This window comes from Bufo gargarizans, chromosome 5 (genome assembly GCF_014858855.1).
Source record: "Bufo gargarizans isolate SCDJY-AF-19 chromosome 5, ASM1485885v1, whole genome shotgun sequence".
Lineage (NCBI taxonomy): Eukaryota > Metazoa > Chordata > Amphibia > Anura > Bufonidae > Bufo > Bufo gargarizans.
The window spans coordinates 33,931,185-33,945,402 of NC_058084.1; the positions used below are offsets into that span (position 1 = coordinate 33,931,185).

Sequence of the window (14,218 nt, forward strand, 5' to 3'; positions counted from 1 at the left end):
TGCGGTTTGCGGACCGCAAAAAACGGAATGGTCGTGTGCATGAGGCCTTAATGTGACTTGTGTTGTCCTGCCTTCTGTCAATTCGGACTTGCCTACAACATGGGACCACTTTTAGTTTTTTTCCAGGTCCACTTTAAGTTCCCAATCCACCCCTGCTCTACTCATTCGTCCAGTCCTGGACCAGTGAACATAAATTAGGGAAGTTATGACGACAGGTCATCAATGTGAACCTCTAAAGGTTCTATAGTCTGATCTGAGACTATGGAGGAGCCCACAGAGGCTTGGATCCCCAGCAAGGTCACAGAACTATCCTAGTGCAATCGAAAGGACCTCTTGGACTCCGGGAAATGACTTTACACGTGATTTTGTAATATGTGATCTCTCACGATCTGACATTTTTGCATTTTGTTCCGTCACACGATGCTAACGACAGGGACTTTTCCAATCTCGCGATTACGATTTGGAATAATCGTGCAGGATTAGTTTACTGGAAACCTTAAAAAAAAAAAGGACATGATCTGAAACTGGTAAACAGGAATGATTGGGATTAAGTCCTTGTGTTATCCTGACAGCCCCCTCGGCATGTCTCCACTCCACTGCTACTTTCCCTCTGTGGTGGGCTGGTCCTTGCAGATTCAGACGCAGCTGACATCACGGAAAAGAGCCGTCTCTGTACAGTGGTGCCTAATATAAACCAGAAGAGCTGAGAAAGACTTAAGAGAAAGACAGAGCACCGTAACAGAGAGGACCTAACCCATCTGCTTCACCCCGCGTCCCCGAGTCCCACTCCATCTGCAGAAAGCTCATCTGACTTGGACTTTGCTGCAGACAAAACTTTTATTGGTAAGTTTTCTATATTGCAATGCAACGAGGAAACCCAGGAGCTAGTGATGTACTGAGACTGGATTATTACCACGTAATCCCTCTATAGATACTGCTACAAAATGATCACCAATGAAAAGCAATTCCTTAGAGAAGAAATTATTATTTTTTTTAATTATTAAGTGCATGAAAAGATCAAAAAGAATGGATTTGGCGTAAAGTTATTTTCTTTATGCAGCATAATAGTTTTGGTGGTTTAGCAATTTGGTTGAATCGGTCCTGATGTAGCAGAGCTGAACAGCTTGATTTGATGTGATAACTGGTGTTACCATACAGTATACCGCATTGTGATAACATGGCGACCTGTGCCAAATGACAAACTCAGACAGACTGACAGATAGCGGTATATTATAGATAGATATGAGACAGATAGATGATAGATATGAGATAGATAGCTTGTAATTATAAACTTCTGGATACTCGCTCGCCTCTGAATTGTAAATTACTACCACATACTAAGAATACAAGTGTAGCAGAGCCGACTTTGTCATTTTGCACAGCTATCACAATGTAGTTGAGCAGAGGGCTGCACGTAAACCTACTATTCTGAAGATTTGCCAACAATGCAGTCCCAAATGTTTAAATAACAAAACCAGCTCTGCTGCATCTGCAGAATATTTTGAAAATTGTGAATCTTGAAATACATTTTTAGTTCATTTTAGAATATTTGTTTTTTATGCATTTACTGGATATCAAGTACGGACTGATTGGTATTAAGTAGCTGTCATTTATTACTAGGCACTGGGCCTGTGATCTTACTAAAGATGGTAGTAGAAGGAGACGATGCTCTCCAAATCCAAGAGGTACACATCACAGATGCTGCTGCGGGGCATGTTTAGACAATCAGGGCTAACCTGCTTGGCTGCTGTGATTTGTTGTATTAACAGGCATTACTTGATGAACTTTTTTCCATGGTCCTCTAGTGGACACTTTGTGTAATTACAAGCTATGGAGTCAAGGAGCAGCTAAGTAGCCCTTGGGGCAAAAGATCCGCATTATCTGGAGGCCGTACTGTAAAACTCTTTTAGTTTTAGGCTTATTAATTCCATACATAAATACATAAATAAATGGAAAAATGAAAAGCTTTGACATAAACGCTTATACGATGAGCACAAAACTAAATGTTATTTTCCTATCTGTTTTAAAAAAAGGGAAATACGATGACCCTCAATGTGACAATGCGGCGCAGCAGCACGGCAGTGCAGAATCAGCAACGTTGGAGCATCCCGGCCGACGGAAAGAACATTCATGTCCAAAAAAATCCCAATGTCCACCTTAATCGAAACTACACCATAAACCACTCCATGAGACCGGAGGAGTACTACAGACGCAGCTGGTCCTCGGACTCCTCAGACTCCGTCATCTCCTCCGAATCTGGCAATACTTATTACCGCGTGGTGCTCATCGGAGAACATGGTGTCGGCAAGTCTACCTTGGCCAGCATATTCGCAGGTGTGCCAGATACCCTGGACAGTGACCTACTGGGAGGTAGGTTTTACTTACACAGCTTATTATTATTGACTATTATATTGTATGGTAGAGTGACATCACCAAGTAGGGGTGGCTAGGGCTAGTGATGTCACTGCACTTGGCATGGTGATGTCCAAACTTGTCAACATTGTAGTTGGCAATTCGGGACATCTAAGCTTCATCTTGGACATGCCAAACACACATGGACCGCCCACATGTAGGAGAGGCTTACACAAGCCACACTCATTTATGGACCTGGGATACCAGAATTTGCAGGAACTGTCTCAGAAAATTAGGGACAGTCCATGTAATTTGGGACTTTTGGAAAGTATGGACATCCTATGTGAGCCACTTAGTTGATGAGCTATCTGATTGAGTTCTTCACCTTTTGGGCCCTCAGACATTGCCTGGCAACTTTCACACCTTGTTACAAGAGCTTATTAGCTGGGGTCATAGGCTGGCCATAGACATACCTGACCCCTCCATAACATGCACTTGGATTGGTCATGCGTGTATTTCAATAGTGTGAAGAAGAGAAGCTGCTGCTAGATATCTAGCGGTGCTTATCTCCAGGGGGAAGTGGACAGGATGAAATCTGGCCTCTCTGATAGTTCCTGTCTGTATCTGGACAAAATAACTAAAGATAGCCTGTGACATGTATAGCAAGCATGATCACCAGTACAGGAAGTCACTGTCAGCCGGAAAGAAGGAGGTATCAATGCCGCTTATCTCTAGGAAATTATGGAATGGTACAAGAAAAATAGGAAGTGTAACCGCACTCCATCAACACTTTGGAGAAGTGATGAAACGATTGAACGGTGTCCTGCTGATGTGGCCCACAGTGACTGTGTGAAACATGGCAGCAAGTGTTAAGCTCCTCTGCAGCGCCTCCGGAGGGGAACTGAAGTATTACACAATTCCCATTGAAATTAATGCTCTGTGTCATGGATGTCAAACTTGTGGCCCTCCAGCTTTTGCAAAACTACAACTCCTAACACTCCCTGATACCTGTAGGCTGTCCAGGCATGATGGCAAGTTCTAGTTTTGCATTAGCTGGAGGACCACGAGTTTGATATCCCTGCTTTATGTATTGCATGAGTGCATTAGGTCCTCCACTGTCACTCTTCACTCTCGGACCCCTCTATCACCTCACCATTTCCAACGTGTGTGAAAACAGATCATTCCTCATAGTAACGTCTGTCTCCATGGCCTTCCTCCTTCTCCTCCTCTCCAGGGTGGAAACAGATTTATCTCACTTATGTTCTGGGAAAAATGTTTACAAAAAGTAATTCCACTTCCACACACATAACAATTTATGTCTGCAAAGACAATTATTTTCCATCCTGGCCTAGAGGTCGTCCATGCACATTAAAGGGACATGCCAGGGAAAACGTAAACATTGAGTTATGCCTGGTGCAGGGCCACAGGTGGCGCTGGCGGGCATGCTCCATGCTCCTTGGGCCCTGCACCAGGCATAACATAACTAGGGTAGATATAGGAAACTCTCTAAGAAAAACAGTCACAGCAACCAATCACAGCACAGCTTTCACTTTTCAAGAGCGCTGGAAGAAATAAAAGCTGTGCCATGATTGGCTGCTATGGACAATAAAGGCAGTTTTATCCTTGCGTTTCAATTAGAGCTCATTCAGACGGCCGTATGCTGTCCGCAAAAAAACGTATTGCATTCAGTTTTTTTGCTGATCCATAGACTTCAATAGGGCCATGTCCTGATTTTCATGGACAAATATAGGACATGTTTCATTTTTTTGCTGAGCCGTGCAATGGAAGAAAAGAGCCCCATAGAAGTGAATGGGACAGCATCTAATCTGCAAAAAAACGGATCCGCATTTTTGCGGACAGCATACGGCCGTCTGAATGAGCCCTTAGTCATATAGGAGGGTGTTGAATATAGAAAACTGCAGAGAATCTCGACTGCCCGTGTAATAAATTATACACGGCGATCTGTAAGCTTTAATTTGGCATTGACGAGGTTAACAGTACGTTGCGTTCTGCGAGCAAATATTTTCCATTACCAAACAAATCTGGAGTCTATTACCCTCTACAGTAGGAGACTTTGCAAATCTTCATCGCGATGCTTTATTCCATGAGCTGGATTAATTTCCAGAAGATGTGGAAAAGTATGTTGTAAAACTCGTGGGAGCTTTTCCAGTGGGGGGTTCTGTGCTATGGAAACAAAACCAAAAAATGGGTGGCCTGCGAGAAAGTCAAGGTCTGGTTAATAGAGAGCAAATAGGTTAAAGGGAAAGTTACCTAAAGCAGTCTGTATCTCTTCAACTGTAACTACAACTCCCAGCATGTCCTGACTTACCAAACAGGTTATGTGCCATGGTAGTGAAACGGTTCACATACCTCTTTGAGATGATCCCCAGAGGTGTATATAGAAGTGGGCACCCACTATGTGGCCAAGTTGTGCCACCCAGAAGGCCCCCATCTCCATTCATTGAATTTCGGCCCGACCACACATATCCTGTCCTTAATACTTATGACTATTCTCGGGAGTCTTGCGCAGGTTCTCTCCACCCAATTGCTAAAGGGATGGGCCAAACATGGGCCTTGACCATCTCTTTTAAGGGACCCCATGGTAGTCTATGGGATGTATAACCTTGAAGGCAGGGGCGGACTGGCCATAGACCCAAGAGGGAAATTTCCTGGTGGACTGATGTCTTGGGGGCCTCCTAAGCCCTCCTTACAGCTACCAGCCAGGTACATAATGATCTAATTCTCTCCTATACACCTGGTGCCCTCTTGAATTCGTTTAGGTTTTTTCCAGGTCCATTTTAAGTTCCAAGTGCACCCCTGCTTGAAGGCCACCCAAAATTGCTGAAATGTCCAGTAGGAGTGGGTCCCAGAGGTGAGACCAGCACTCTCAAGAGTGAGGTCCCCTCTCTCAGTCATAGTGAATGGAGAGATGTCGGCTCTCTCCATTCACTTCAGTGGGACTTCTGAAAATAGCCAAGAAAATTGTCTTCTAAAGGGGGCGGTCCTCTCAAAGAAGAGGGACAATGGGGGGAATTTATCAAACACCCGCAGTCTTTGATATCCCTTGCTCTGCTGGAGGATACACATCATTTATAATGAGGCGCAGGCCTTGTCATAAATGAGGTCCATCCTCTGGTAGTCCATGCACCTAAACTGAAATCTCCGCGGCTACAACTAGCATACATACATAAAAAACACTTGGAAAACTCCGATATGAGAGCCATGGAAATCACATTCCCTGCAGACATAATCATCTACATACAGGCGCCAATTACTGCAGCCTGTATTCTGCAGATGGCGTTGTCACAGGGGTGGTGGATACAGTGACAGTCGTGGAAGAGCGCCATTCACAGAGTACAGGCTGCACTGCAATTTATTAATAAAATGACGGATGTGACTCTAAACTGGAGGCTCGCACCCTATAGGGAAGTCGCCCCTTGGCCCTGGTGCCTGAGGGGGTCCAAAGGCTCTAGTGCCACATAGGAAGACACCAGTATTATAAATGGCACATGGTCGGTGGGGGCCCTGCCACAGATTTTGCATTAGGGCCCAGGAGTTTCAAGTTATGCCTACAGAAATATGACAAGCATGGAGTAACATAGCATAAGAAAATCGTGTGATGTACGTTTACCGTCACATTTATATTTCTTTTCTTGTTTTTTTTTGTGTTGAAGAGAATACATACGAAAGAACGCTGATGGTGGACGGAGAAAGTGCCACACTGATCTTGCTCGACATGTGGGAGAATAAGGTATCACGTTTTCAAATATTTTATTCATCGACTTTTTTTTTTTTACTTAGGCTGGGATCACATCACGTTTTTCCCATCCGTTTAACGTATTCAAAAAACGTATATGGTAAACGGATGCCTCAGATTGATCCAGAATAAATCAAGAATAAAACTGCAGCACTCGCCGCTCTTCAATTCATGCTGGTTTATTCACCAAAAATTGCGACGTTTCAACCTTTCGGTCTATCTCAAGTTGCTTGAGAAAGACCGAGAGGTCAAAACGTCACAATTTTTGGTGAATAAACCAGCATGAATTGAAGAGCAGCGAGTGCTGCAGTTTTAGTTTTGATTTATTCTGGATGATTTGGGGATGCTGCAGATTGGTGTCCAACACTGCGGGCACCACCACTATAGAGACTTTTTTATATAGATTCGTAAGTGCTGCTACTTTTTTGCCTCAGATTGATGCCATACAGTGGCATCTGTTCACCATAGAGTTCCATTGTAAAAAAAGAAAAAAGAAAAGAAAAAAAGTATAAGTTTTTTACCATTGTAAAAAAAGTATCCTTTTTTTTACCGGACTCTGCATTTTTGTATCATTGTTTTTTTTCTAACGTATACGTCAAACGGAGGCATAAAACGTGATGTGAACCCATACATGAATGTGAATCATACATAATCTAGAACAAGACAACCTCTTTCTAACAAAGCTAGAACCAGCCCTGTACCTCACATGGATCCAGAGATCTCCCCAATTGTTTTGCTACATTTATTTTAAGCTGTCAGCTTAGGGGTCGTGTCCTGTCTGCTGCAGCTGGTAGCACTTGAAAGGAGTGAATTGAGCATGTGCTTCCACCTCAGTGAGCCAGACAGAGAAATGGGAAAAACAGCAAACAGCAGGTGGCGCTATAGAAATAGATTTCAGTGAATAGCTCAGTAGCTATAATACATTTTTAATTACAAGCAATTACAAAAGTATTCAGATCCAGGTGCTGGTTTAAAATCTGTGCAATATTTTTTGTGGGACAACCCCTTTAACTCATAAAGACAACCCCCTTTCTATATGTTCTATCAGAGCCTATGGGCGTCATAGGGGGAACGTCATTGGGGCCTCCTTCTAGAAGCCAGAGTGTAAGGCTGCACTCGAGAACCTATTCCATCTGTACCTGAGATGGACACCTATGGACTGGAACGGCTGACATGCAATGCTTCCCCCGATGGCTTCACTTCCAAAAAGGGTAGTCTTCAACAGACACCCCTTTTAATTTTTACTTATGATATATTCAGAATATAGACATTTTTACTAAAGGGGGCAGAATAAATTATCATACAATTGATCTATGGTAGACTATTCAGATTCTTATTCTTTCAAGGCCCTTAGGAAAATATAAGCATGTCCTCACTGGCCACCAGTAGCAATTCCTTGTATATTGTAACAAGGAAGAGCAGGCACACCACTTTCTGGAAAATGAGTGGACTACTGGAAATACTCTAATGAGATTATTATAAAAGTTTTATTCTGAGATATCATACATAAAAATGGCCAGTAAATTACTCTAAAATACATTAAAAATAAAATTGATAAAAATTATCACATAAAAGTCAAGGTTGGTATGTAGTATCCTGAAATAATGTCTTCTGAGTTGAAGAAAAAGTTACTTGTCAGTATTAGTCTGTCTCCATGAGACTCTTACCACTCAGCAGTGCCGATATTCTTGGCATGTGGTATACATGCACGGAGCAGTGTAGTCTCCAAGACGCGGGACTCCGTGCGCTGAGCGCCAAATACTGGATCAATTATAACAGGCACACAGCCCGAAAGACGCACTCAAAGTGACTGATGCACAGCAATGAAAAACTGCAATCACATGAGCGCAGGACGCAGGACGCTGGACGCTGGGTTCACAGGGCGTGCTCTCAATCACCTGATTGAGAGCACGCCCTGTGAACCCAGCGTCCAGCGTCCTGCGTCCTGCGCTCATGTGATTGCAGTTTTTCATTGCTGTGCATCAGTCACTTTGAGTGCGTCTTTCGGGCTGTGTGCCTGTTATAATTGATCCAGTATTTGGCGCTCAGCGCACGGAGTCCCGCGTCTTGGAGACTACACTGCTCCGTGCATGTATACCACATGCCAAGAATATCGGCACTGCTGAGTGGTAAGAGTCTCATGGAAACAGACTAATACTGACAAGTAACTTTTTCTTCAACTCAGAAGACATTATTTCAGGATACTACATACCAACCTTGACTTTTATGTGATAATTTTTATCAATTTTATTTTTAATGTATTTTAGAGTAATTTACTGGCCATTTTTATGTATGATATCTCAGAATAAAACTTTTATAATAATCTCATTAGAGTATTTCCAGTAGTCCACTCATTTTCCAGAAAGTGGTGTGCCTGCTCTTCCTTGTTACAATTTTGCACTTTACAATTGGGTGAGTGACCCAATCAGCAGCGAACCCACTGTTATCTGTTCATCTAGAGTGTTGAGCCTCCCTAATTTCACTGTATTTTACAATTCCTTGTATATGTCTTCTCCAGAAGAATGCAACCCTGCTGCACCCCCCTTTCTGTATACAGGCTCTTAACCATCTACTTGCTTTGCCTTGTTTGCAGAGTCAGGACAACATGATCCAGGATCACTGCATGCAAGTGGGAGATGCCTACTTAATCGTATATTCCATCACAGACAGAGCCAGCTTTGAAAAAGCCTCAGAGCTGCGTATACAGCTGCGCCGGGCGCGACAGACAGAAGACATTCCCATCATACTCGTAGGCAACAAGAGCGACCTGGTTCGATGCAGAGAAGTCTCCATATCAGGTACAGTAGCATTGGAATAAGTATTAATTGCTTGGGTAGAGTGATCCAGTAGGTGAATGCTCCGTGGGATACGCCATGAAGGGGTTAAAGTGTTATTACCATCCGGACATTTATCAAGCATATCTACAGTTCCACCACTGGGACCAGCCACTTATCTCGTTAATGGGAACCAAACGTGACCATCTCTCTCCATTTATTTCTATGGGACTTCCAAAAATAGCAGAGTGCCCTCACTTGGCTATTTTCAGAAGTTCCACTGAAGTGCATAGAGAGAGCCGACACCTCTCCATTTACTATGACTGAGAGAGGGGACCTCATTCTTGAGATAGGTGCTGGTCCCACCTCTAGGAACCACTCTTAATGGAGATTTCTGACCCATAAATGTCCAGATGGGAATAACCTTTAATGTCTAAATCCAGGATTGGTGAAGAACCACCTGGGTGGTAGGTCAGGGAACAGATGACTACCTCCCTTTAATGTTGAATTAAAAAAGCACCCGATATTCCAGACAGATAATATAAGGACACATTTCACTGATCTAGGGGGAGATAGAGATCCATAAGTGCTAAATTTAAAAGTTTGGAGGGACAGACCCTATTTTGACCCAATTTTCTTTCTCCTTTTTTGTTCATAAAATCTTTTTTATGAAAAGGATCTTTTGTGCAATGTACCCAATTCCAAAATATTGGAAGAGGTGTGAATCCATAAAAAAATGCATCTGTGTAACAAGACTGAACTGCCAGAGCACAGAGCAGGAGGTACTGCCATGGGGCACACTACAGGAACCGTAGCTAGAGGACATGTATCTCCAAGCACTGGCAAAGAGTATGAGCCCACTTGTATTAAAGGAGTTAAAAACAATATAATGGCTTCCTGAGTTAAAGGGGTTGCCTCGATTTATGATATTGATGACCTATCCTCAGGAGAGGTCATCAATAACTGAAAACCAGGTGACCCATTTGGGATCCTCAGCAATTAGAGCAGCTGCTTCAAAGACATCTATTCTACTGGAGGAAGCTATTTTGTTCATACTTTTCCCAGACACCTAATTAATTTTAATTGGCAATGTATAGTGCTGCATTTGCCCTGCAGAGGCACTGTGGGGACATTGAGCACTTGCTGCCTGCTTACAATGCTGAGGTCCCATCATCTAGAGACCTGTTATGAACTTCTTTTTTGGAGAACCTTTTTTGGAGAACAAAAAAAACATTGTCCAAAGTTGACCAGCCCTTATTTTTTTTTTTTTTGTAAGAGTACATGCAGTTCTATGAAAATAACTTCACATTGTGATGTAGTTTTACACCAACCCTAACATTATATGTTCTCTTATTCTAGAGGGAAGGGCTTGCGCTGTGGTCTTTGACTGCAAATTCATCGAGACGTCGGCCGCTGTCCAGCACAATGTGAAGGAATTGTTTGAAGGAATTGTAAGGCAGGTGCGTCTAAGGAGGGACAGTAAGGAGAAGAATGAAAAGAGGCTGGCATTTCAGAAAAGAAGGGAAAGTATCCCGAAGAAAGCCAGAAGATTCTGGGGGAAGATCGTGGCCAAGAAAAACAAAAGCATGGCTTTCAAGCTAAAGTCCAAATCTTGCCATGACCTTTCCGTACTATAAACCTTGCAGACTCTCCACCACCTGCAGACTATGTTCTCTTGATGGACGTCACTTGGCTATTTTGGGAACTCTAAGCAATCTATATTAGATTGAATATTGCCACAATTTAATTGTGTTTTCCTCAGCCATGGTGATCTTTTTGAACTGTTTATGAGATGGACATGATTTTTTTTATTCTTAATATTTATATGCAATAAGGCCCCATGTGCCTGATTTATACTTTTCTACACTACCTGTTCATTTTTAGCTTTATATTGCCTTTTTTTTTTTGCTCTGTATAAGGTGGCGGTTTCCAACCTGTGAGTCTCGAGTGGTTGTGGAATTACAACTCCCACCATACTCTGACAACTACAAGCTGTAGCTTTACAGTTACTGGAGAGCCACAGGTTGGGAGCCACTTGTGTAACTTACAACATTTCTTGACTGCATTTTATAGAGTTTTTATGTCAGCAGCATAAGACGGCATAGTATAACGGGCGTGAACATGATACTAAATACATTTATTATTATGATGCACAGATAGGAGAGTGTAGCTTATGCTTTTCAACTATAGACTCAGTTTAAGCAGGTATGTCATGACGGCAAAAGCGTTACGGGTATAAAATGGGTCCAGACGTGCGATATACTGTACCAGCATGTTATTATTTGCCAAGCGATACATATGCGTTGACATATTTATTATATTTGTAGCCAAAACATGATTATTTTGTGAGTTGAAAAAAAGGAGTATGGGAGGTTTTAAATAAGAAATTCTAAGCTAGATGCCCAAAAATACTGCAATTTTTGCAAATTTATTTATTTTTGCTAAAAAAATTGCCCCATTGCCCATGATTAGCTGACCAGGACTGAACTTTGTAAAGGGTCAGATATGCAATATGATCAGACAGGACTCTTGGACAGTCCGGTGATATGACTTTATGGGATTTTCTTGGATAAGAAACTTCTTGTAAAATCTTAAAATTTTCATAGATCATTCAGCATTATGTTTTGTTTTTTTTCCCCCCCCAAAGTGCCTTACATTAAAACCATGACATGGCTGCCTACCAAAGAAGAGATTATGCTTTTTTTATTTTTTTTTGACGGATCACATTGGAATATATTTAGACTATAAAATAACTCCACAGGTAACTCCATGGAGGAAGGTTCAGTAACCTAGCAACCGGCTATATTTTTATTGTAAATTTTGAATTTTTTTTACAGTTTCATAGATGCCGTTTTAATCTGTGCAGTTGCTATGTGATTAGTCAATACTCTATGGATGTCGCCCGTGGTGCCTCTTTCATCCCTAGTTTAATTGTAGCAATGGCGTCAAGTAGCCTCCTCCTCAGCAGTCAGATGAAATAAAAGCTATTAAACTCCATGAAATGTATTCTCAGCCTCCTTTATAACTCTTCACTTTGGGTTGTTTGGGCAAATTTGTATTTTTTTTTAATGTTGTTTTTTTTCTTATAAATATTTTGTTAATTTTTTAGAAAAAGATTTTTTATATTGTACATTATGGTAGAAAATGAACATAAATTATAATAATTCCATCATGTTTAAGAGTTTTCTTTACTTTATGATAAAAGCTAGGCTGCTTGCTGTTTACGGCATCCTGTGACCTACCAGTGGGGTTCAGATGATCCTGCACAGTGGTTTAGTAACAAGAACGTGCTGCATCATGGGGGGTTAGCAAGAAGTAGAGGTTAGACAGAAGGGAGTAATAGTATTGAGTATGACTGCAGAATCAGACTACAAAGGGTTTATTTGGCAGTAACCATGAAGGCACATTAGTCTGCATAGGAGCTGTGGACACAAAACAGTATTTTTTTTATTTTTTTTAGCAAGGATGTTTGCAAAGTTGGAGGTACGACATATATTGAGCCACCTAAGTACACTACAAGACTTAGTAATATTAGCAAGTGGACATATCCGCTAGGACAGCACTGTGTGATATACGTACTGCAATATTTCCTACTTGGTGTTCGGATTCATCAGCAGCCTTACTAACTATTGATTTATTATTATTATCGTGTTTTATTACTAATATTATTGTGTCTACAGCATTTTCTTGGGGTAGAAAAGTTGCAAATTTTGTCTTAAGTGCTGCTTTGTGACAAAAGTTGTATTTATGACTTTTACATTTTATTTAACATCCTTGCCACTTTTCCAAAGAGTATACGGGCTGTGGCCAGGGGGAAGCTCATTTACCAACATGTACATGCCCCGGGCTGGAGTAGATTTCTGTTCTGGTGCATGTGCAGCGAGCCCCAAAGAGGCCGGTGCAGAGGATGGGAGTGGTAGTGCCTCTGATGAAGTAATGTGTCATGGTGTACTCCCTCAGGCCATTACTCCCTGGGGATCGGTGCAGTGGAAATGTAGCACTGAAGAATGAGGCCAGAATTAAAGGTATAAAAGTCTCTTTTACTAAGTGCAACCTAGAACTTCAAATAAATTCAATATCAGGTGATGTCAAGTGCAGTTTTCTTGCACCAGTAAGGATTGTGGAGGCAGGTTGCATGGCTGCATTTTAGCACTTGTATTGTACTGGCCGTGTAGTAGTTTGGGCGATGAGTGTCTTAGCCATAGTCCCTCACCTTACAGCAGTGTCTCTAAATGCTGTTTGTAGCTGTTCACTCTGCTGTCTGCCTTCTCAAGGATTTACTAGACAAGTTGTTTATTGTTCTGACTGGAGAATCCTTCTCAGGAGCAGGAGCTCAGCAGTGGGCTTCCTCTCTCCTCTTTCTCCTCAGAGGTCCAGCCCACTCCTACCAAGAGGGAAGTAACATGGTGGTTAGCCCTGTTCTTGTCAACATCCATATCTCACTGATAGTAATGGTCATAAACATATAAAATACATAACAATTAGAGATGAGCGAAGTTTGTAAAAATTCTAATGATTCGCCTAACTTCGTCAATAAATTAGATTCGTTTGGAATGAATTCATCATAATTCGGTATAAATCTGGTATACCCGGCCCCTCTGTCTAATCATATTCATCCCACTTGGTGGCCCAATCTCAGTGTGAAGGCTAGGAATTTAAACTGCAGGGGGGATGTATCGCCGTGTGCATTACGTTCTAGTGCACACACATTCATACTTAATCCATATTGTAGGTACTGTGCTGTCAGTATTACAGGCAGTTGCAATTTACCGCTGTTTACATGACTGTGCAGGGCTCCAAGATTCATAGCTAATACCTTCTGTTAGCTGTAGAATTACTGCCAGTCAATATTACAAGTCAATAAAAGCATCAAGTCTAATTTTTCGCTGTGGACTTAACTGTGCAGTGCAGCAAGATTCAGGTTGTCGGCAGCAGTGGCAGTAACAGTGTGCACCAAGATTCATGGCTAATCCTTTCTTTTAAACAAAAAGAAAAGCATACAGCACCCTTCAGTAAAGCAAAAAAAAAAAAAGTACTCCTGCAGGAGCTGTGTTTAAATGGCTCCTTAAGTGGAACAAAATAAAGTAATGGAGGCGGCGCCAAAAAAGTAGTGCAGAACACAAAATGTTCTTTTAAAGCATGTTGTGGCAGTTCAAACACATGCTTTTTAATCCCTTCTGTTAGCTATTGAATCACTGTGTGTCAGTATTATAGGTCAATCTTAGCATCAGGTCTAATTTATCGCTGTGGACTTAACCATGCAATGCTCCAAGATTCAAGTAGTGGCTGAATGACAGAGTGGGGATGGTGGCAGCAGCAGCAGTGGCCCCTTGAC

The 14,218-nt window shown here is 41.9% G+C and overlaps 1 protein-coding gene across 1 annotated transcript; it reads left to right on the forward strand.

The window, feature by feature from the left end:
• The first annotated feature begins 688 nt into the window (after positions 1–688).
• Positions 689–12,055, forward strand: GEM (GTP binding protein overexpressed in skeletal muscle). Its single transcript, XM_044294341.1, has 5 exons — positions 689–843; positions 2,034–2,370; positions 6,027–6,103; positions 8,703–8,907; positions 10,243–12,055. The coding sequence occupies exons 2-5, from the start codon at positions 2,043–2,045 to the stop codon at positions 10,518–10,520; spliced, it is 888 nt and encodes a 295-aa protein (XP_044150276.1). The 5' UTR covers positions 689–843; positions 2,034–2,042; the 3' UTR covers positions 10,521–12,055.
• Positions 12,056–14,218: the final 2,163 nt, after the last annotated feature.

What these genes read in the sequence shown, in the direction of transcription:
- GEM (XM_044294341.1), top strand. Translation starts at nt 2,043, where the DNA reads ATGACCCTCAATGTGACAATGCGGCGCAGCAGCACGGCAGTGCAGAAT. An exon ending in GGACAGTGACCTACTGGGAG is followed by an intron (nt 2,371 to 6,026) that starts GTAGGTTTTACT and finishes TTTGTGTTGAAG; the next exon opens with AGAATACATACGAAAGAACG. An exon ending in TCGACATGTGGGAGAATAAG is followed by an intron (nt 6,104 to 8,702) that starts GTATCACGTTTT and finishes CCTTGTTTGCAG; the next exon opens with AGTCAGGACAACATGATCCA.